Consider the following 23,907-nt stretch of genomic DNA (forward strand, 5'->3'; position numbering starts at 1 on the left):
AGAGTATGATAGACTTTCATGCTGGGGCTGACTTTGAACTGCAATTTTCAGCTCTCATCCTTCTGAGTAGCTAGGATTACAGTTGTGAGCCACCAGCACCCTGTTGATAGTTTTATTTTTTCCTCTGCCTGTGTTTTAACTAGGACTCGTGAAGAATATTCACAGATTGTACCACCATTACCACGCTAAATGTAGAACATTTTCATCACCCCAAGGAGAACTGAAAGTTTGCTCTTTCAAATTTCTCCCCTTTTCCCATGTTTTTCTCATAAAAGCTCCAAGTAAAAATCTTTGATGTTGGCCTTCTATGGGAAGGCTTTACATTGTTAATGAAAGAAACCACAAATATACCATTATGTCTTTAATTTTAAATTTTATTAGTGACAAGGTAAATAGGTATGTGAAAATCTTCACAGATCTCTATACATGTATTTAAATAAAAACAAGAGTTGAGTTCTAGTATAAGTTTTCAGTGGGTGCCTAGTACATTATTCACTGTATCACACTCTCCAAGTTTGTAAAACTTAATTCTCCCATTTCCCCATGTTTTAAAAATCAGCTGCAAGAATTGGAAAGGGAATTCTAGGAAGAGAAATACAGATAGGCTCTGAGAAGGAACCCAACACATTAGGACTTATGAAAGAACTCAGCAATGATAAAGTCATGACATACTCAGTGCATTGTCAGTGTTTTCTGTGTGGATGGGAGAAATGCCAGTGGAATGGCCTCTGGACCAGTCACCTGACCTCGGGTTTCTCCCTCCCTCCATTGCCCCCACATTCTAAGAGGTTGAGAACTTCCATATACATGTATATGATGTGCCATTCGATGCCCTGTATGTAACAGAACTCTCTAGAAGAAACCTTTATGGGCTGAGATTGTGGTTGGCATTTGAAGCCCTTACTCCTTGCTAGATCTGGGTCTTAACACTTCTAGCTCATTCCAAAATCAGTAAAAATTATACCCACAGATCCCTATGGTTAGCTTTAAGAGTTTTGAGTTCCTTCAAGAAGCAAGGAGTGCATTTCATGACCCTAACTCCTGAGTTACTAATCTTTTGGTGATAACACAGGCATCGCAAGACTTAGGGGGCATTTTTAGAGGACAGAGAAGGTATTTTGACATCCCTCAAATCATATCATATAGATGGCGACGGACTTACAAGGAGCTAACATTTAAGGCCCCCAAGAGGCTGATGTGGGACTCTCAAATTGTGAGTCAAGTGCATAGCTCACCAGCCATCAGTCACACACACTGGAAGTTAGACTTGAGCTCCTGACACACATGTCAACAGCTTTCAGAATGGATTTAATTCAGAAGCAGACAGACGACGAACTACAACAATGTGTTCATCCATGTGCCTTTGGTTTGCTTTCCAATGGGTTTCTGCAGCTGAAGCCAAAATGGCTTCTGTCCAGGTTAAAAGCACAGCATAAAATTTAGTGTCTGTGCATTTGGCTCATCTTTCAAATAAAGCGTGATTGTGGAAATTGGGACACAGATTTTTTTCCAACTGCTTTGTAAACTTAAGGATTTGGGTCAGGTTTTTCCTATCAATCTTAATATTCAGGATATTAATTAAAAAATAACTAATGCCAGTGTAAACATGCCTCAGATACATATGTCTATAAAGTATTGCACATATAATTTTGTTCAGCATTTCATAGCAATTTGTAATCATTATAAAAAAGGCTACAAAATTGTGTAGACTATGAATTTGGCTGGTCAATTTTACTTCAAAATGGCAATATAAAACATGATTGTGGAGTATTTACAACAGCCTTAACACATTTTTCATGATGGTTAAGTTAAAGCTGATGAGAAAATTGCTTAAATAAGAGATTATTCTCCCAGGTTATGTGCTAGAAAGATTAATGTAAAATGAATAATAAAATAGGTGCTAGAGGTTTTAAATAAAATTTTTAGGAATCTAGGTTTGTGTCACACCTGTATAGCTTTGTATTTCTACTTTGTTTATATTTAACATGTTTTTTTCTTGTATACAAATATGAAAACAGATATTTAATCCCAAGCTAAATATTGGTGTTGTTTGTTGTAGATATTAAAAAGTGTTTACCATATTGTTAACTTTTTTATATGAACTCTACACATTTAAATCACTTTAAAAAACCACATCAGGCATTGAGTACCTTGAAATTCTTGTCAGTGGAAAGACTTTTCTTTCTATTGTTTTGTTTTGCATATATAAAAGGAAATGCAAACTCAATGTTTTGTAAAGCTAAATTAAGCAGACATGAGTTCCTGGAAAGTATGAATAAAACCAACTCCAGATAGAAGGCAGCAAAGTATCAAGCAAAACTGACTCATAATACTAATTTGTTTCTCCTCAACACTATCTAAATTCAGAAGATACTCTATCAAAACACAAAATTATCTGCACAAAGTACTTATCTTAGCATGACACAAAGTGAGTGATGTTGAAAACTAGCTAACCAAATCTTAATTTCCAATCCCTCTGGATAAGCAGAGAATCTCATCGCTAGACAAATGGAAAATAAATAAATAATCCTTTTTTTAATCCCCCCACAATATGATCTGTGTTGTTTCAAAAGTACTTTTCATAGTACCAACAACATATTGCTTTGTCTCCCTGAGCCATCCTGTCTTTACCAATGTTCCTTTTCCATAGGGAGGTGTCAGAAATTCCATTGGGTACAGTAGTGTTGGACAGTTGTTCAGTCTTGGTTCACTTCCTAAATTCTATAGGAATTCAGACAGTTCATTTTTGCAACCCAGGTTTTTTTTTTTTTTCTAAGCCTGGACAGCAAGTCCTAAGTTCAGACCCCTATTCCAAAAATGACTGCCAAATATGGAATGACAAAAGCCAAAGAAATCTTCCATAACCACTGATCTGATTGTTTCCACCATGTTGGAGTTTCTGTCTCTCCACAGGCCTCTCCGGTTTCCACGGCAACATCCCCAAAGGATGGAGTTGCTGAAGGGGTCATGTCAGGGGCCCTTTGGCTTCTTAGGTCACTGGCAGGTAAAGGGAAGCCTTTATTACATAGCCCTTGTGTCCTTCCTTTCCTTTGGATGGGACCAGTGTTAGAAATTTTGGTCTTTGTATTTCCCCTGTTATGCCTCAGGGGTCTTGTCGCTGGTCAGCTGTTCCTTGTCAGCCATTTCGTCCTGGGGAGGTCTTGCTCTGTCAAAGAAGCCACACTAGGGGGGAAAAAAAAAGCAAACCGGGGGAGACTTGTGAAACACTTCGTGGATGGATATTTCCACTTGGTTTTCTAAGGAGTATGGAACTTTGTGAATGGCAGCTGTACTACGTATAGGTTAAGGATTTTCCCTACAGGGAGATACCCATTGCTTAGGGCAGGGTGGGCAAGATGAGCAAGGTGGGCAGGAGGGCACAGCATTTGTGTCTTTCCCCTGCCATAGTTGGCAGAGGGACAATGCCCCCATTTCACACAAAGCACTCACAGAACTTGGGTGTTTGCCTGGGATTACAGCAGTGTGTCTCAACAATTCCTGCTACACATTATTAATGTTATTATTTTGCATGTTTGCTGGGCTGGCAGCGTGCTTGGGATGAATTATAGGAAGAGTAAGATTGTTGACTGTCCTTCTGTGCTTGGTAGGAAATATATTATGTATATATGAGATGTATATGTCTATTTCAATGACAGAATAAGCCAGCCAGATATCTTAGTGACTTCTAAATGATTAACCGGCCACTCTTATCAGAAGCAATTCTAGAAGATTCTACCTCCTTCGATTCGTATATTGCCTAAGAAAATCTTTCTGGAAACCTGAATCATCATGTTGCTTGTTTCTCATTTTGGAGAGCAGCACTGCAGACCATTCTGTTATATTGGCACATATAAATCGATCTCCTGCCAACTGGAATGAGTCGCAGAATAACACAAAAAAGTCATTCCTACATGACTGTGTGGGCTTAGAATGGTGTGAATAGGGTTACAATTAGAAAAGCTATTCCTACTCAAAGCCAAGGTTTTCTCAGTTTAAAGTTCTGTTAAACATGTTGCCTATTGTTTCAAAATGAAAACATACCATGGGGTTGTTAAGGACCAAAAACAATGGCGGTCAGCTGAGATGTGACTGAGTTAATTACACTTATAGTCATATATTTGTGACATTGTTTCTATTTTTGGAATGGAAGCCTCTGTGAAACCTGGCAGGAGTTCAAGTTGTCACCAGAAATTCATTCCTGTTGTGAACTTAGAACAAACCTCAGTAGAACACATCAAAGAACATGTCAAAGCCTTCTAATAAAGTCTGACTACAACACAAGTCCAAGCCTCTTGTAACATGTATGATCTACTTGGCCTAATTCACAGTTGAAATAAAAAAATTAGAGTTGACCTATATTAATTGCACTGGTGCAGTGCTTATAAAGAAATGTCTTAAAGGATTTGTGATAGTACCATGTCAATAGAAAGCTTAAGAACTTGGCTAATTAAAACACAGAGAGAAGTCTTCATAATAACATCACTCAGAGCATAGTGGGAAAAAAAGATCACAGGTCTTCACTAATAACTTCCCCTTCTCTGACTTTTTATTTACAAGAAATCTCAGAATGAGAGCTGGGGATATAGCTCAGTGGTAGAACACTTGCCTAGAGTTCAATCCCCAGAACTACCAAAATATCATGAATTAGAAAAACAACATTAAATACATTCCTAGTTTTCTTTTTTTTTTTTTGCCGGTCCTGGGCCTTGGACTCAGGGCTTGAGCACCATCCCTGGCTTCTTCCCGCTCAAGGCTAGCACTCTGCCACCTGAGCCACAGCGCCCCTTCTGGCCGTTTTCCATATATGTGGTGCTGGGGAATCGAACCAAGAGCTTCATGTGTAGGAGGCAAGCACTCTTGCCACTAGGCCATATTCCCAGCCCATTCCTAGTTTTCTTAAACACTAGCAACACAAGAAATATTAAATATGTCAAAGCAACCAAGACATAATTTTCCCATCAGATCTTTCAAAAATGCCTTTAGCATTGCTTTTTAACATCCCTAACAATATCCTTTTAAATCCCTTCAATGATCCCTCCAGTCTTAAAGGAAAATGAAATAAATCAACTTACCTTCCATAAAGCTAAGGTTAAGATGGCTAGAACCAACAATCCCAGCAGTATGGCTAGTATGATGACCCATAACGGGATAGAGAAGGAAACATTTGGGGTTGCCCAAATAACTGATGTCTTAATCTGAAATGAAAACAAAGCAAATGAGCTTTAATTCGAAAGTTATTTGGTGAAATAAAGCAGCCATTGCAGTAGAAGACTGGGGGTCCTTTAGAAAAAGAACCACATAAATATTTGCAATCATTTCCATAAAACTGAACTGTAGTACTCAAATATGGACTCTTAAACACAGGCTTATTCCCAGGTTCTTCATGTTGGGTGAAAAATATAATGACAGACACTTGGTAGTTGGTTGTATTTTAACTACAGGAACTCTTGACTCTTGACCAACCAGCAAAGGTGGACAGCAAGAACCTTAAGCTGGGAAGGGTCTTGATGGTGACAATGGCCAGAAGTATGTATCTCTTCATGTGACCCACTCTCTCCCATCAGAAGGTGAACTTGAGATCAGCCAGGCATCCTTAGTCTGCAGGTTGTCAGAAATCATCAAACCCAATCTTTTAATTTTGTGGATGATAAAATTGAACCCCCAGGAACTGAGTGATTGATACCAGGAATGAATGTCACCAGTAGGTCTCCTTATCTCTATCCCTGTCAGTGAACAAAAACCTAGAACGTGAGGCAAGACAGTAAACTTTTTTATTCTGGAAGGAATGCATGTGGAAGTTGGCAGGAGCAAAATTGAAGTTGCTTGTGTCCAACTTAACAAAAAATTTAAGTAATAAGCCAGGAGGCTGTAAAGGAACTACTGAAAGAGATTCCACCTACCTTTCAACCTTACACAAAGGCCATTGCAACGTTATGCAAACAAAGAAACTAAAACAAAAAAAATGTCAATCCATTCAACTACCCTAGCTCTTCACTGATCAGTTTCAGAATAGTCTCATCCCTGCAATGAATCCTTAACTAGCTAAGGAGTGTTGTTTCAAAATGCCTCATGTTGTTCTTTTTTTTTTCTTCAGATTTTTCCCTTGACTCGGTTTCTCTGAATATAATTAATCGTTTCCAAGGGCATATGCATTCCCATTGTGCGATCATTCTATTCCCAAGGAGGCATCATCCTTTGGAGAACCTGTGGTTGTTATTGAGGTTGACATGACAGTGTATAAAGAGAACCTGCTCCTGGAGCTGCCTCAAAGCATAAGTTTAATTTCCAGGTGCAGAACTGAAGTAAACATCTGGATAGTGAGCCAGTGTCATTCACCACAGGAAGGAAAATGAGACCAGCCCCAAGGGACTGGATGGCCAGTGTCTAGGACTCACCCCTTTGTCCCCAGGCGGGCAGCAGAAGAACCTCTGGTGCTCATGTATTCCAAGCAGGTGCAAAGAAGCTAGATATCCTAAAGCAAAACTGAGGAAGGACCCAGCCAAGGGGCTAAAACCTCTTGTCAAAGGACTGAGAAAACCTTCTTGGGTCTGCATACGATTCACCAATGACAGCATCTCTGAGTTTAACAATGTTGCTTGCATCACCCCCTCAAACTGGTTCGTGTGTTCCCAGTCTTTAAGTGTGTTGTTTGGATGGATCATGATTCCAGTTCTGACACATGGCCAAGAACTCTAGACCACAATCCTCACCCGCCCATCAGGCGGGGAGGAAATCATGACTGAAATCCAGTGGTGGCGTTTGGAACTAGTCCTGGCCTCAGATGTCTGGTTATTTTCATCTTGGATTTGGGATGCTACTAAGAGTCTGCTCTACTTCTCTTGGTCTTTACTGCCTCTCCCATCTCAAATTGCTTCTTCTGGGTGGCAGAAATGATCATGCCTGGATCCACTTGCTTTTCTAAACTCTCAAATAACATTTCGGTCTAGACCAAACAAGAATCAACCAAGTAGCAAGACTGGTTATCATTCTACATTGAACGAATGTTCTCAGTGAGGAAAAGGTTGGCCCTAATCTACCCACCATTGTACCTCTTCCCTTTGCCTGCAAATATTTTCTGCTGGCATCGACCCAACTTCACCGGACATATTACCACGATGGTGGTAAAGTCGCCTGCTTGAAATGCTTTAAAGATGACATACACAGCTCACAGATTGGATAAATCTATTTCAAGGATTCAAAATGCTCCCAGTGGACTCTAGAGCCTAAGCAAATCTGCTATAAGAGCAAATTAGGACCAAGGCCATTTCTCTTCACAGTCCTTTGCCTTAATTACATCTAATGATGTATGTGAAATCATTGCTTTTCCCCAACATTTTTTGGCATGAGGCCGATTTCAAACCAAATGTAACTTCACTGGAGGCAGACAGACACAGTTTAGGTGATGAGAATTTCCTAAGTTTGGAAGTGAAAGAAATAGAAGGGATCATTCATTCACAGGCCAGTTGAAGTGGCCCAGGAGAGACAACTCTGGAGCTATGGGAGCTTCTGAGGTTTCTTATAAAGATTTCTTTCTCTCAAGCCCCAAGTCCACTGAAGAAATAACATAGGTTTAGTGTCTGTATTTAATCTCTGCATTAGAGATTGCCAACCTTTGACATTTGTAGTAAGATAAGCCACTGATGTCTCTATGTCTTCCGAATTACCCAGTTTCTACTTTAGTCACCTTTTACTAGTCTATGTTAGATCAGTAAGGTAAAAGAAACTGAAAGGAGTTAAAATAAGGAACATGAACTCTTCAACTGTTTTTTTTTTTTTTTTGGCCAGTCCTGGGCCTTGGACTCAGGGCCTGAACACTGTCCCTGGCTTCTTCCCGCTCAAGGCTAGCACTCTGCCACTTGAGCCACAGCGCCACTTCTGGCCGTTTTCTGTATATGTGGTGCTGGGGAATCGAACCTAGGGCCTCGTGTATCCGAGGCTGGCACTCTTGCCGCTAGGCTATATCCCCAGCCCTCAACTGTTTGTTTTGTACTGGAAAAATGGAATGGGATGAGCACACATAGCCCCGTGCCCAGTCCCTCTGCTCCTTGGTTACTAAAGACTTTAAAGAGCTGTGTGTCAAACTGGAGAACTAAGCAGGGAAGGTCACCTACAAAGATATTTGAAGCTTTTTTGCAATAATGATGAAAAGGCCCAAATAAACAATCACATTGCCCAGTTATGCTTAGTAAGGTTTTCTCAAGCAGGAGACAGCTTTCTAAGGGACCGTTACCAAACCTACTGGTGTTCTGTTTACATTGTGTTTTCAAAGTTTCTGGGAGCAGGCCTGAGAACAAACTGGCGAGAACAAGATTGTGGTGCGGCTGTCCAACACTCTGAAGTTCCTGTCCAGCCCCAAACCCTGAGATTCTCATTATTGAAACTGTTGCCAGTCTGCTTCCAGCAACACTAGGCTCATTGACAAAAATACCATTTCCTATCTTTTCCCGGAGCAACTGAAGTGTTAGCGAAATGCACAGTGTGTGCATTTCTTGCAAGGCACCCCACGCAGTGGACTCGAGGGAGGGGACACAGAGTTCAGGGCAAACTGGGTGTTCCATGCCTGCATTCCGCCTCCTGGGTCTCCATGTGCTTGCCAGTCTTCCCAGTCTCAGTCTAAACTGAGCATAGCTGCAGAAATCGTCCTCCATTCTGTTGCCTTAAACTTCGGGGCATTCAGAAAATCACTAAGGTCACAAGTTCCCCAGGGTTGCTAGTTCCACAAGGTCGGCAGAAATATAGAAAACCAACAATAATATTCTAAGGCATTTCATCTGAGTTCCTTGCACAGGAGCTAGAATGTGGCTGGAAAAAGCTGAACAGAAGCCATTAGTGGTGTTACAGGACTTGGAAGGAGCGTTCTTTCTGGAAATGAGTGACCTGGGAGTCACGTGACACTTGTGATCTGTAGGTCTATAGTGGTGAAGGAGCCTTCAGTCAGCAAAGCCCAGCTTTTCCTGAAACTCAGTGCTCTGTACAGATAAACTAGACTTTCACTGCAGGTCAGCAGCACAGGACTATGACAGGGCCAAAGTTTATTTAAATACACTCTAGTGCTATAGAATGGTAGGCTAATCTGGGGGAAAATTGAGAAATATCAACAACTTATTTTTTGTGTGTGTGTGTGTGGTTAACTGGAGATAAGTGTCTCACAGGAACTTTTCTCCCCAGGCTGGCTTTGAGCTGTGATCCTTAGATCTCAGCCTCCTGAGTTGCTAAGATTACAGGCATGAACCACCGGAGCCCGGTTTACCAACAACGTTATTATTTCCAATCTTTATCAACTCATCTTGAGAAGTCCAGAAAAAGTTTAATTAGACACATCTATCAGATAGTGAATAACAATGTGTGTGCATATATATATATATATATATGCCATAACTTTTCAAGTTTCTGATGTCTGAATGTGGATTCAAAGTGGCACTCTTTCCTTTGTTTGAAATAATACTTAGTTAAGTACTCCAGAGTGTCATTGGTATAACCTCCTCACCGTGACAGCCCAACAGAAGCACGGCACTGTCACACATGTGACTCAAATGTCCTGGGAGCCATATCAAGAAGAGTGAAAAGAAATGGGGCATTAGTTTGAATAACATCTGCTATTAAACCACAAATATCAACTGTTAGCTATTAAACTCTGACACTAATTGACAGCATCATTGATGCAACCATTATTATGTCAATGTAATCGTCATTCATGATAAACATACTATCAGTTCAATACGTAATTGCTATAGAAATTTAAAAACTATATAAAAGGCCAAGCCCTGGTGGTTCCTGCCTAGAATCCTAGCTACTTGGCAGGCTGGGTTCCTGAGGGTCATTGCTCAAAACCAATCTGGGCAGAAAAGGCCATAAGATTCCCTGTGCAATTAACCAGCGAAAATCTAAGCTGGAGGTATGGTTCAAGTTGTATAGCACTAGCTGAACAAGCAAGTCAAGTGAGATTAGACTAGAAAATAAAATAAAATGTGCTCCTATAAAATCAACAAAACTGTGTACAAGATTGAAACAAAGGCATTAGAATTTCAGTTGGCATTTAAATGAGTTACGACGAAATGGAAGTACAAGTTCATATCTTCAGTTCAATTTCAGGAACTCAGTGGGCTTTGGTGTCTAATGCATATTAACAGCACTTGTGGGTCTCCTGCATTTTGTATAAAATGTTATGCAAGGGTAGAATCAGCTGAGCTATCCAAATCCCTCATTACGAAATTCTTTCACCATGGTGGGCTTGAGCTAGAAGAGAGTGCACTTAGGAAATATATTCTTTGAGAATGTAGACTTGTGACTTAAGATATGACTTCTTAAAAAAAAAGTTTAGGGCAGGGTGTGGTAGCACATGCCTGTAATCCTAAATACTCACAAGTTGGAGAATTGCAGGCCAGCCCAAGCAAAAAGTTAGCATGATCTCATCTCAAGAAACTAGATAGGTATGATGCTTCACATTAAGAATTCTAATTACTTACTATAGGAGGATTGTAGTCTGAGGCTTATCCCAAATAAAAATATGAGAACCTATCTGGAAAACAAAGCAAAAAGAAAAAGATCTGGGAGTATGGCTCAAGTGGTAGAGCACCTGCTCAGCAAGTGGGAAAGAAACTCTGAGTTTAGATCCTAATGCTGACAAAACAAAAAGAAATAAAGGTTAGTTTTGAAAAACTGGGAATTTAAAACGTAGGGGGAAGAGTCCAATTTGCATGCCAACTAACCAACAATCTGTTTTAATACATTTTTTTGTTTATCAGGAACTTGTAGCTATTTAAAGAAATAGCATAAAGTTTAACAACTCACTTATTATTTGCAATTTGAGGAAGTGGAATCTATAAATTGTAAGCATTTGGATTTTCTTAAAGTGATCTTAAGTAGGGAACATTTAATCTTACCTTCATCATGTTGTAAATCTTCTTGTTCTTTATTATGGTTGAAAGATCATAAATAAACTTTAATATGCCTACATTTTATCATCGACATTTATGATATGTTTTTGTATATTTTGACCCCCCTCCACCCAAAATAAAACACCAAGGTAGAAGAAAACCCTCCCTTGTATTTGTAAAGGTAATTAATGTTGACATCTGTATTTACGTCTCACACAGTCTAGTATAAACATACCAAGGTAGGGTCAGAGGGATGTTTTAAATAAATGTCTTCCCTCACCCTCACCATGGTGCCACTCTGAGCAAAGCCATAACACAAAGGGAAAGGCTGAGCTCGTGTTTAGACACTGCACCAGGCCTCCAGAGACAGGCAAGGCTCATCCTCTGGCTGAATTTGAACAATGGTTTCATAGGAGAATTCCAATTGGGGTTGCTAAAGCTTGGCTCTCCATTCTGAAGAGCAGATGGATTTGCTCTGTTTTGAAACAATGGTTTTCACAGTGTTTTTTAATTTTTGTTTTTTGACTAGATGGCAAAACTCTTCTCTAAGTATACATTAGAAAATGGAGTATTACTGGTGTCCCATGCAAATACATTGGGTATGCTGCTTTATGAGTGAGCCAAGTCTATGTGTAATTGAATATCTGCCTACTTTCTGTGCTGTAATGATTTAGCGTGTATTTTTTTATTTTTTGTGCCAGTCCTGGGATTTCAACTTGAGGTCCCTGAGCTGTTTTGCTCAAGGTTAGTGCTCTACCACATCTAGCTTTTTGGAGATAAGTATATCAGGGCCTTTCCTGCCCAGACTGGCTTTGAACCTTGATCATCAGATCTCAGCACTCTGAGTAGGATTACAAGTGTGAAGCACTGGATGCATGGCATTTAGTGTCTATTCTTTTTTTTGCCAGTCCTGGGCCTTGGACTCAGGGCTTGAGCACTGTCCCTGGCTTCTCTTTTCTCAAGGCTAGCACTCTACCACTTGAGCCACAGCGCCACTTCTGGCTGTTTTCTATACATGTGGTGCTGGGGAATCGAACCCAGGGCTTCATGTATATGAGGCAAGCACTCCTGCCACTAGGCCATATTCCCAGCCCTAGTGTCTATTCTTAATGTCTCCCAGTCACGTAACTTCTGGGCAGGATGGGGAGACATCGCATACCGTGTTCTTTTGTTATAAACATGGAGCTATGCAAATAGCAGACAATGTTCTTCCAGGTGGAAGCTTCCATAGACATTGAGAAATGGTTGATTTATGACCATGTTGCAAAACAATCTTACTGCCTCACAGAGATGTTTGGAACCACCAGCTCTTACGTAGTCTCCCTACAGCTTTTCCTCAGTGACTAAATGGAGTTTTCTTTAACAACCTATTTCAAATGCCTATCACCTTACAACAGTTTTCTTCTGGTGTGTGTGTGTGTGTGTGTGTGTGTGTGTGTGTGTGTGTGTGTGTAGGTACTGGGGTTTGAACTCAGGACTGAGCACTGACCTTTAGCTTATATGCTCAGGCTGGCACTCTACCACGTGAACAATAGCTCCACTTCCAGATATATTTTTCCTCTTTTCCTTATTTTGGTTATCAGAGGTAAGAGTCTCACAGAGTTTCCTGCCTGGGCTGCCTTCAGATCGGCAGATCTCAGCCTCCTAAGTACTGGGGCACTGGTTGTCTGAGCCACTAGTGCCTGGCAAGGAGCTGGGGGGGGGGGTGCTCTTTTTGAGAGAAGTATGGCACAGACCTTTGAGAACTTGCTAGAAACAATGATGGCTCCACCTAGACTCAAATCAAGCCCCAGAACCACTGTTCTCTTCTCTTCATAGCTAACTCTGTACTGGCAAGATCGTCTCCATTTAGTAAAGTATTGAGAGACTTGAAAGCTTTTTCATTCCTAAATGTTTTTCCAATAACCGCTACTTAGATGGTGTGGTAAATCATCCCTATCAGATAACAGAACAGGTCCTTTTTTTTCCTTCTACAATACAGTCCACAGGGGTTGTGTGTGCAGAGGAAGTATGCATTTGATCGTCTCCTGCATGTCTGCAGATGAGTTGAGAACAGCAGGCTGTCACCTGTGGCCAGTGATGAGAAATGGCAATCCTGTTGACGGGATGGACCGGAACATGTGTTCTGTTATGAAACACGTGCTCAGAGAAAACAAAGGGCCTGGATTTATCTCCCTTTAGAGCGACAAGGCTTTGAACTTCTTTGGATGAACATTCTGCTTTAAAAACCCAAAGCCTCTGTTTTCTGGGTTGAACATAAATCCAAACGACAGCAGACATCTCATGAAGAGAAAGAGAGATGATTTAAATCAAGAAAGATGTGGCCATGCTGGCTTTAATATACTTTGTGCAAATCTTCATTGTCATTTCCAGTGTGTAGAGAATGTAAGACATTTGGGGGAGTTTATTGATGCTGGCTGAGACTTGACACTTTCCCGTTCCAGGTATAATCCTAGAGTAAAGCTATTTATCATCTTAGCAATTCCACTGGGGTGTGTGTGTGTGTGTGTGTGTGTGTGTGTGTGTGTGTGTGTGTGTGTGTGTGTGTGTGTTGGCCTTAGAAAAGCAAAGTGACTCCTTGAAGTTTCTAACAGGAGTGGAGTAGATTCAGAATCTAGCTCGGGTGATGCTCTAGGAAATCTCAGATTTTTCCTTTAGGTATGTGGCCCCTGCTGAAGTCCCCAACATTGATCACTGAGGGGACTTTACCTTTATGGTTTTCAAAATCCAGCACAGGGCTCATCCCAGCCTAAACATGTGATGAGAGCTTATCATGGAGAATATATATATACACACAGAGAGATCTATCTATCTATCTGTCTATCTATCTATCTATCTATCTATCTATCTATCTATCTATCTGTCTATTTTTAAAGTTCATAGTTGACAATCACTAGATTCATTTAAATAATGAAAACTGGTTAGGCTACAAAGATGAATTGTGACCACAAAGTCTGAGGCCAGAGAGAGATGAGAACTGGATAGACATGTACACAGCCTAAGCAGTGCTCCTCGACCTGGATTGTGCACACTGACCTCCTGATGTTGATAAAATGCAGACTTGGACACAGCAGACGCAGGTGTGTTAGGATGGATTAGGATGTTTGGCCTCTTTCTGTATTTCTAATGAACTTCAAGATGATTTCAAGCATCCTGGGTTAGAAGCCAGGTTCTTCTCCCCCCCTCCCCCGACTTCCTCCCTCCCTCCCTCCCTCCCTCCCTCCCTCCCTCCCTCCCTCCCTCCCTCCCTCCCTCCCTCCCTCCCTCCCTCCCTCCCTTCCTTCCTTCCTGTGCAAATATTTGAACTCAGGGCTTTCTGGTTGCTAGGTGGGTGCTTTTCCATTTGAGCCATACCCTCAGCCCTTTTTGCTTCAGGTATTTTCAGGTAGGGTGTTGAACATTTTTATCCAGGCCAGCCTTGGCCTGTGATATTGGTGCCTCTGCCTCCTACATAGCTGTTTATGGATATCACTCCCAAGTTGTTTGTTAAAATGGAGTTTTGCTAACTTTCCCCTCCCCCCCATTGCTTCCAACTATAATCCTCCCAACTTCCTCTCCCAAGTAAGTGACTATAGGCACTATAGACTATGACTAGCTCTGAAATTCACATTGAAATGACAAGGAGCTAGGGACCAAGAGTTAAGTTGGAACAAAGCAATGCAAGTTGAAATCTGAATACCACTTTTCATACTTAGAGAGGTGGAGTTTGGGTCACAGCACCTGCTGATGCCTGCGTACCTACGGCCTCCCTCCCCTCTGCATTCCTTTACCCCACTGTTGAGGATTTCAGGTGTTGTTCAGGCATAACTATTGGGGTGTCAGTGTTGTTTCATGGCCGGGGTGATAAGAAACAGCATTTCATCCCAATGGAAGCTCATACTGTCCTCTTTCTTTGTTCTGATTCTGAATGTGATTCTTTGTATAAGAAAGCAAAAGTCTCTCTGAAGTAACTTTGCTAGATTGTATCAACTTGTTCTCAGGGAGAACCCAATTCACCATGTTGTCATCAAAATGAAAGAAGGAGGTTGAGAACACAGATCAAGGGGTAGAGTGATTACTTCCAATTCAGTGTGAGGACTTGTAACATTAAAGAATCATTATGATTTTGTTGTAATCACCATTGTTAACCTGCACATCTCTGAAGCAAAATGGCTGGATTGAAGAAAGTTGATGAGTAGGAGCCCTGTCGTTCAGTTTTTCTCGATAGAAATTTACATAGAAAGCTTAAGAACCAGACAGGCAACGAGAATCTCACAGACTGGAAAAAGATACGAGTGAGGTGAAAGGGGAACCTTTGCTCTAATCGGTACAAATATCTAAGGCAAGCACAAGCTGGACAGTGATCTGGACACCCTTCAGTGATGTGTTTGTGCCCCTGTGACTGGAAGATACTCACTGCCATGCCTCCTGCTGGCAGTCTGGCCGGCTGATCTTTATAAGGCATCTTCTTCACTTCAAAGGACACCAGAGATGCCAGAGCATAGGGGTCGTTTTTCCTCTGAAAGTAAACACATTTATTTAAATATTTTCTGTGAGGCTTTTAAAGGTTGTATGATAGTCACCCAGTTCTTCTCATCTCCAAAGCCAAACTTCCTCTTTCCTTCCTTTTGCCTTTCTTTTATATTTTCCTTTTATCCAACCATCATCCCCTCCACCCCTCTGTCCATCATCCATCTATCCATCCATCCATCCATCTATCCATCCATCATCTAGCCACCTACCCACAAGTCCATCCATCCACCATCTCTCTATCCATCGATCTATCCAAACATTCATCCATCCACCCGCCCACCATCCAAACATCTATTGCCTTCCTGGGTCTGAATTTGTCCTATTGATAAGGCAAAGACAAAGAAAAAAAAAGAAAAACTGGGTCCTAAAAAAAGGAAGTGCAAAGATTAATGTAATTACTATTAATGAATGGCAAAGGAGAGACATGGTGGGTTACAAAATTATTGTTATCTTCTATAAGAAAAGATACAGATGAGAGACTGGTGGAAGGCCAAGAATAGGGCCTCTTGGCTTCCGTGTTATTTAGCCTTTTGGGTTGGAGGGTTAGCAACATTTCTGAATGCCACAGCTGTCACAACTGTGGGATTTTTGTAGGTTTAAAATTGTTTTACAAAATTTGAAAATTGTTGCTCATAAAATAATTGTGTGTACTGTGTTATTTCATTCAAATTTATTTACCACCTTTTTGGTGAATACAGGAGAAACTTCAATAATGAGTTTCTATGTATGATAATTATAATTATTTATGTCAGTTCATGTCCCAACCTTCAATCAAGAAGTTCTCAGTATCTCCCTATTCAGTGATAAATTGGTAGACAATCTTATCCCTGAACTTGAAGAAATTATCTTTGGTATACAAATTGTGTGAGAATTTCATCTCTATACTGATTTTAGATAGAACACTTTTTTTTTTTTTTTTTTTTTTTTTTTACCAATTCTGTGTTTATGAGTCTAAAAAGTCTTCATGCATCAAGATGGCATTTGAACTCTAGAATGTAGAATATGGAGTAATACAGTTCTCTGGGAAATTTTTTTTCACCTCTTCCCTTTACCCTCCAGTGTTAGCCTTGCTGGATTCTGCACGTGATTTTTCATTCATCCCTAGTCTTAACTGTTGCTTCCAGAGACCACTGGGCTTTGCTAGGCTTCAGAAACAGCTGGGGTCCAGAATCAGTTTCTGGAGTTAAGTCTGGTCTGAGATGGTCTCATCTGGTGTGTGTGTGGGGTGTGTGTGTGTGTTTAGAAGTTTCACATTATGGTTTCGCTTTCTACTTTTCTTTTTTTTTTGTTTTGTTTTGATGTTACTAGTGTATATTAATTGCATGGGGGGGTTACTTTTTTATTTTCATATGTGCATATCCTGTGGTTCTTGATGGCCTGATGCAATCCTCCTCAAGTGAGCAAAGTGCTGGTTAGAATTTGAGATCCTCCAAACTTGAACTGTTGCCACCTCTGGAGGATATAGCGTCTTCTTGCTTTTGTGAATGGGTTGATCGAATTCTGCTTTTTTGTCTTAAAGTCATGGTTGTGTTACAACGTTTCAGTCAACAGTGGGCTCCATGCATGAAGGGGTTCTACCTGGCATGTTGCATAACTATACTTCATGCTGCTTCCATACTAACAGAATTGTTTACTGAGGTATCTCTCTGGATATATCTGCATTACCAAGTGGCCCATGATGTACTTTTCTCCCCAACTTGATGATGCAAAAATGGATGGCAGACACCATGGGGTGTGATGTTTGTGTCTTCTGCAGAACCTTGAAATATGAACTAGGGTTTAGTCGATAGTGGTTGGCTAACTGTAAACATGGATGAGGAAGTAATACATTGAATAGTTTGGTTATGTGATGACATTCTAAGCCTCACCTACTGACCATTTAATAGCGCCTTATGGTAAGTTTGAGTTTTTCAATGACTATATTGGCCATCAATCTCTTCAGCTAGATTAGGGTCCCTGGAAGTTGTGAGGGAAGGTAGTCATAAAAAGGGAGGCCTGTGGTTCATGATGAGGCATGGTGGCTGCTGGTGGCCTTCATCTTCATGCTCTCATTCATCCATGCAAACTGACACAAATGAAGGAGGCCCAAGCCAATCAGGTGGTGGGCAGATAGACTGCGAAGTCTGCAACTCATATATCAATCTACTTGCTTTAAGTGTATTCTCCAGGGCTGGGAATATGGCCTAGTGGTAAAGCACTTGCCTCACATACATGAAGCCCTGGGTTCAATTCCTCTGCACCATGTATATAGAAAAAGCCAGAAGGGGCACTGTGGCTCAAGTGGTAGAGTACTAGCCTTGAGCAAAAAGAAGCCAGGGATAGTGCTCAGGCCCTGAGTTCAAGCCCCAGGACTGGCAAAAAAAAAACCAAACCAAAACAAATAAATGTATTCTCCAAAAGCAAAAATTTCTTCCACTCTTTATAGCAAAAGAAAGAAAATGTCCCTTTTTTCTTAAAAAGGAAAAAAAAAGTTGAGGCCTAGGCAAGCCTAGTACTTGGTCTTTGATGTTTTCTCCATTAAAAATGTCCCGAGTAACCGATGCTAATGACTAACGCCTGTAATCCTAGTTACAAAGGAGGCTGAGATCTGAGGATCCTGGTTTGAAGCCAGCCTGGGCAGAAGAGTCCATGAGACTCTTATCTTCAATAAACTACTTTTTAAAAAGCAAGTAATGGAGCCATGGTTCAAATGGTAAAGTGCTAGCCTTGAGCAAAAGAAGCTCAGGGAAAGCACTCAGGCCCAGAATTTAAGCCCCGAGACTAACACTAAAGGGGGGAAAAGTCCTGAGTAGCTCCCCTGGGTTCAGGTGCTACAGAAATTGGATGGGAAAAGGAACGACAAAGTAAACATTCTTCCTGCCTTCGGAGAAGCTCACAGTCAGGGGTCAACTGTAGATATATTTGACAGTCTTCCCTGCTAAGACAGTTTCCAAAAGCTTTTTTTTTTTTTTTTTTTTTTGCCAGTCCTGGGGCTTGAACTCAGGGTTTGAGCACTATCCCTGGCTTCTTTTTGCTCAAGGCTAACCCTCTACTGCTTGAGCCACAGCATCACTTCTGGCTTTTTCTATATACATGGAATATATACTGGAATATACTGAGGAATTGAACCAAGGGCTTCATGTATGCGAGGCAAGCACTTTACCACTAGGCCATATTCCCAGCCCAGTTTCCAAAAACTTTCTTAACACAACCCTCAAATATTTCTGTTTTCATTACACATAGCAGAGTTTCAGAACTTTATTTGCTTAGCAGTGCTGAATCTAGCAGTTGACTTGTATGGTTCATGCTCATATCTGAACTTGAAAGTGGAGCCAACACACGATATTGCTTGGCCTGATTGCACACCATCTTGCTTGTCACTGTTGGCTTGTTGGGAGAGTGGGAGGATCTAGTGTTTATCCAAGCCTGTAGCACAAGGCTTAGTGAAAAGTGGATTCGTGACAAATTTCTTTCCTTTTGAAGGAGGCAGAGGACACTTGATGAGGCACAAAGGGGCTTCATTCTCGTGTGAGGGGAGGGGCATAATGGAAGACAGTCCAGCTAGCTGTTCATTCAGAGATGTCCTAGTTGACAATCTGATCTCATCCTGAAATGTTTGAAGGGAAATATACTCTCCTAAAGTCCTGAAATAGTCCAGTCCAACAGGACTTTCTTCAACGATGGGAATTTCTTTTTTTATTATGTGACTAAAGTATGTGGCTATGAACACTTGAAATGAGATTAGGGGAATCAGGAAGTGAACGGTTAGTTTTATTTATAACCATAGATGAGTATTCTAGCATTTTTGGCGGAGCAATTTTTTTCTTGTTCCTTTGTTTTGTTTTTTAAACTGGATTCTGAAATAGCAAGTTATAAAACTATGGCTCCTTCAAAAAAGCATAAAGTTTCAATGGATGCTATTAAGAAGATATTTATGAGCAGTTACAGCATAGTATCATATAATATTGTGGTTATAGTTTGGCAATCCATAGTTTACTAATGGTGATATAAAGTCTACAGTGGGTAATTATCCCACATGGCCTTGAGTTCGGCATACATAGCACAGTGATATACACAGGATGCTCTTTGATTCCCCCTCAGAAAGGCCACTTAACCTGTATGTCTGACTTTACTCATCTGTAAGTGCAGTTGATAATTATCTATGCCCCACAGGACTGCTGTAAGGATTAACTAGTGATTCATACACAAACATTTGTCCTGGTGTGTAGCACTCCATAGAAATCTGGCTGTTGGCAGACAGGTGGACCTCTTTGAAGGGGCTGACTGGCTGTTCCTTCCATTTAGAGAACCAGTTAGCTATAGTCTGTTCTGAGTTCAACCAAAGTGTCAACGCAATACAAAAGGAGGTTCTTAATACAGCATATGGAGCTATGGCTGACTTCAACTAAGTAGAATAAACATCATAAATAACTTATTCGGAGAGATTCCATGTGAACTGCCACATAGATCAGGAAGTTTTCAGGAATGAAAGGAGCCTTTACTTCAATCCCTTCATCTCACAAGTGAGAGAAGTGAGTCCCAGGAAAGTTAAGTGCCTTGAACACATCCAGTCAGGAATAGAACTGAGTCTGGGCCTCTGGTTTCATGATCTAGCACAGATGACAAAATCAGGTCCTGCTTAATTTTAATCAGGCCAGCACTCCCAGAGCCTGATTTTCATGTAAATTTGGTCTGTCTTTCACATCACTTAGCTTACAGGTAATTTTCTCAAATATATGTATGTATAATTCATAAGAATTCTTGCTCATATATATATATATGTTCACAATGTACTGTTCAATTGTTACCAAAACATGTAAAAGAATGTACAGTGAGTGTACTGATCAAAATTTTTGCCCAAGATCACTAACTAAATGTCTGAGAATGGATGGAAAGAGTCTGTAGCTAACAGAAAGGAAAAAGAGTCATAACAAAAACATGCCTTAAATCCTAATTACTTCCCCCACACTAAAGTTAGTGGTGTGTATTTTGAGGAACACTTTGTGAGATTAAAGAAATGACTACAATAGGTGGTAAAATGGAGTATCAGGGCTGGCTAGTAAGGATAGAAGACTGTTAATTGTAGTGGGTTAAAGAATCTTCCTCAAAGTTCATGGCCATTTAGATTCTCTTCATGAATAAGAAACTGCATATATAATTAAGATGAGGTGTGCAATGGGATTATCTTGATTAGGTCAGGCCCTAAACCCAAGCAGAATGAGACAGGAAAAAAAGGCATAAGGACATGTAGAAGGAGGTGATGGGAGGAGGGCCACAAAGGATAGAGTGATGGGTGCACAAATCAATGAATGCCAAGTGTGGCTGGCAACCATGTCAATCAAGGAAGACTGGCTGGCTCCTCCCTCAGAACCCACAGAATGACTTCCATGCTGACACCATTGACTTCTCACCTGAATGGGGAGAGAATACGTTCCTGTTGCTTTAAGATAACCACAAGTTCATACCCTCAGGATTATTTCCTCCTTCCCAGGATATTTGAGACTTGGTGATTGTGCCTGTGGGAGTGGGCCTCAAAGGTGGCCACTGATAATTCTCACCTCTGGGTATTCACTGCCTTATCTGCCATGCCCTCCCCATAGAAATAGGCTTGATGTGTACACTCAGGAGGCTGTTGGAAAGGACAGAATGGGACTTCCAAGGTGAGGTTATAAGAGACTTAAAAGCTTTGCTGTCTCCTGACTCTTTTGCTTGGGGAAAGCATGTGAGCAGGAAGCTTGAGGATTCCTGAGTGACAGGGCCACCTAGGCTGACCTGAGCTTCAGGTCAGCCACAAGCAGGCACTGTTTGTCTGTGTCCCTGAACATCTTGCGTGTGCTCCCATAGCCCCAGGCAAGGCTTCAGATGGCCCCAGTCCCCGCTGACATCTCCACTCTGTTACCCGGCCAGGTGGCATTGAGTTTGATTCCTGTTAAACTCTGGCTACACTGCTGACCCTCAGTAAGAGGATGAATGATCTTTGAGGAAATTCCTTCTGCAACCATAACTGCAATCACGAACAGCAGTGCAGAACTCTTGGTTTCCTCTCTCCTAAGTCCTTGTTACCATTCAGTTTAGGTGAAAACCCTAGGAGTCCTCTCTACATTTCCTTTCCTCTCTCAGGACGAATGTGACAAGCATCCTCTGTTTTTCCTCCAAAAGAAATCTTGACTTGAGCCTCATCTTACGTGCTCTGCTGTTCTGCTCAGTATAATCAACCCACCATCATTTCCCCTGAAAGCTGTCTTAGTCATCTCAATATGGTCCTTTCAAAAGCTATTTTCTTGAATATTTATGACCTATGGCAAAGCAGGGGAGAATTTAAAGTGAGCATGCACGGGCCCAACACTGACAATGAAAAATTCCTTGTAACATTAAAACATTCCATGTATTCTTCCTTGAATGGCCCCTACCCTGAAAGCCCACTCCTCACTGAATTTTATGTTTCTCTCTCAAGTTTTCCCAATGTACTGCTTAGTATAGCTTAGTTCCGTGTTTGCTTTATTTATTTATTTATTTATTTATTTATTTGGCCAGTCCTGGGCCTTGGACTCAGGGCCTGAGCACTGTCCCTGGCTTCTTCCCGCTCAAGGCTAGCACTCCGCCACTTGAGCCACAGCGCCGCTTCTGGCCGTTTTCTGTATATGTGGTGCTGGGGAATCGAACCTAGGGCCTCGTGTATCCGAGGCAGGCACTCTTGCCACTAGGCTATATCCCCAGCCCCCTTTATTTATTTTTTTATAGGCTTTACTCTTGAGCTTTACATTAAACAGGCAACACTTACTTGGCTCATACTTAAGTTTTAAGCTCAATATTATGTTGGTAATGAGATTCATCTATGCAAATATATGTAACTCGTTTCATTTTAAAACTGTAGTGGATCTGTGGCTTAAGTGGTAGACTGCCAGCCTTGAGCACAAATGCTAAGGGACAAGCCCTGAGTTCAAGTTTTTGTACTGTTACACTTGAAGAAAGTATAACAATACAAAATGAAAACATTTAAGTGAAAACCAGTGCCACATGAAGTGGTTCATACCTATAGTCCCAGCTACATGGGAGGAAGAGGTAGGAAGATTATGGTACAAAGTTGTTTCCAGTCAAAAGCAGGGGAACCTATCTGAAAAATAGCTAAAGCAACATGGGCTGAGGTCACATGGTAGAGCACCTGCCTAGCAAGTATGAAGTCCTGAGGTGCAACTCCAGTGCTTCCTCAGTAAGTAATTTAAAAAGTAAGTGAAGAAATAATGAAGTAAAAATGTAAATTCCAGTTTCTTCTGGCTGAGCTTTTGAGGAGAGGTTCTGGGTGAGCAGTGTGTGGAGTGGGCAATCTTTCTTACCTGGAGGAATGTGTGGGCCCAGAGTCGAGATCTGATCTTCAGGACTGCACTTTCTCCTCCTCCTAGCCGTCCCACTGAACAAGAGATGTGCAAACACTTGATATTTGTGCAGTTCTGAAAAAGAGAACAGCAGGGGCCACATGTCAGAGTCTTTAAATGGTCCTAGGGAATAAAGTGGAAATCAGTTTATTTACGCTTTATGTCTTCAGAAATCAGTGCCTCGTGTGCAAATTGAGTATAGTTTATTTAATTTAAAGGAAGAATAAATTAAGCTGACCATGGAGTTTCTTGCTTGTCATTCTAAGACCGGCTTGGGAAAAATCTAGAGATTCTGCCTGAAAAACAGAGTAAAAGCAAAAGAGTTGGGGGGCAGGGGCATGGCTCAAATGGTAGAATACAATATGAGTTCACCAAAAAGAAACAAAAACAAGTGAACAACGAAGCAAAAGCATAGCTCAGTGGTGATGATGCATAGATGATAAAATACAGCAGAAAATATGCACCTTCCTAAAGACTCAAGCCACCTTCCCGCAGGAGCTAGTCTTACAGACAGTAACTGTATCTGTTGCTGAGTTGAGCAGGTCTGGAAAGGTTGCAGTGGAAACCCCAGAGTCCACGAGACCTCAGCGACTATGTAGAAATATTTGCTCCACAATATTCTTTTCTATGTCAACCTACTTCCTGTTGTGGAACAGGTCCTTCTGAGAGCTCCGTATGGCCAGCTGCTTTTCAGCTGTCAAACTGTTTTCCTTTGTAATAGGTAACTTCTAATTCATAAAATACTTGATCCTGGAAAGTATACCTCATGATGACATTCGACTTACCAAATCATATTTTCTGGTTCTGGCAGGGAAACATCAGAATCCAGTTTAGCTGTTTTGCGCCAAAACGCTTTTCTAATTGTGCTGGAGAGATAGTCATGCAAGAATTTTCCCGAAAGACTAAAATTGATGGGAGAGGAGAGGAGAGATGAGAAGAAGTAAAGAGAGGAGAGATGAGAAGTAAGGAGAGGAAGAAAGAAGAGGAGAAAAGGGAAGAGAAGGGAAGAGAGAAGAGATGAGGAGAGAGAAGAGCAGAGGAGGTATGAGAAAAGTGAAGAGAGAAGAAGAAATAAGAGGAGAGAGGGGGAGGGAAAGAAGGATGAGAAAAGGGCAGAGGACAGAGGAGGAGGAGAGAGAAGAGGGAAGACAAGGAAAGAGAAGGGA

At 41.2% G+C, this 23,907-nt stretch overlaps 1 protein-coding gene across 1 annotated transcript in view; it reads right to left on the minus strand.

Annotated features, from left to right (window-relative positions):
• Positions 1 to 356: 356 nt before the first annotated feature.
• Positions 357 to 23,907, minus strand: part of Itga8 (integrin subunit alpha 8) — a 153,863-nt gene continuing 130,312 nt past the window's right edge. The window contains exons 27-30 of the mRNA XM_048367462.1: positions 22,703 to 22,816; positions 15,274 to 15,375; positions 5,073 to 5,195; positions 357 to 3,183 (exon numbers count right to left, since the gene is read on the minus strand). Of these exons, the coding sequence (XP_048223419.1) occupies positions 3,097 to 3,183; positions 5,073 to 5,195; positions 15,274 to 15,375; positions 22,703 to 22,816 (426 nt within the window). The 3' untranslated portion in view covers positions 357 to 3,096. The remainder of the gene's footprint in view (positions 3,184 to 5,072; positions 5,196 to 15,273; positions 15,376 to 22,702; positions 22,817 to 23,907) is intronic.

Source organism: Perognathus longimembris, chromosome 18, assembly GCF_023159225.1.
Source record: "Perognathus longimembris pacificus isolate PPM17 chromosome 18, ASM2315922v1, whole genome shotgun sequence".
NCBI lineage: Eukaryota > Metazoa > Chordata > Mammalia > Rodentia > Heteromyidae > Perognathus > Perognathus longimembris.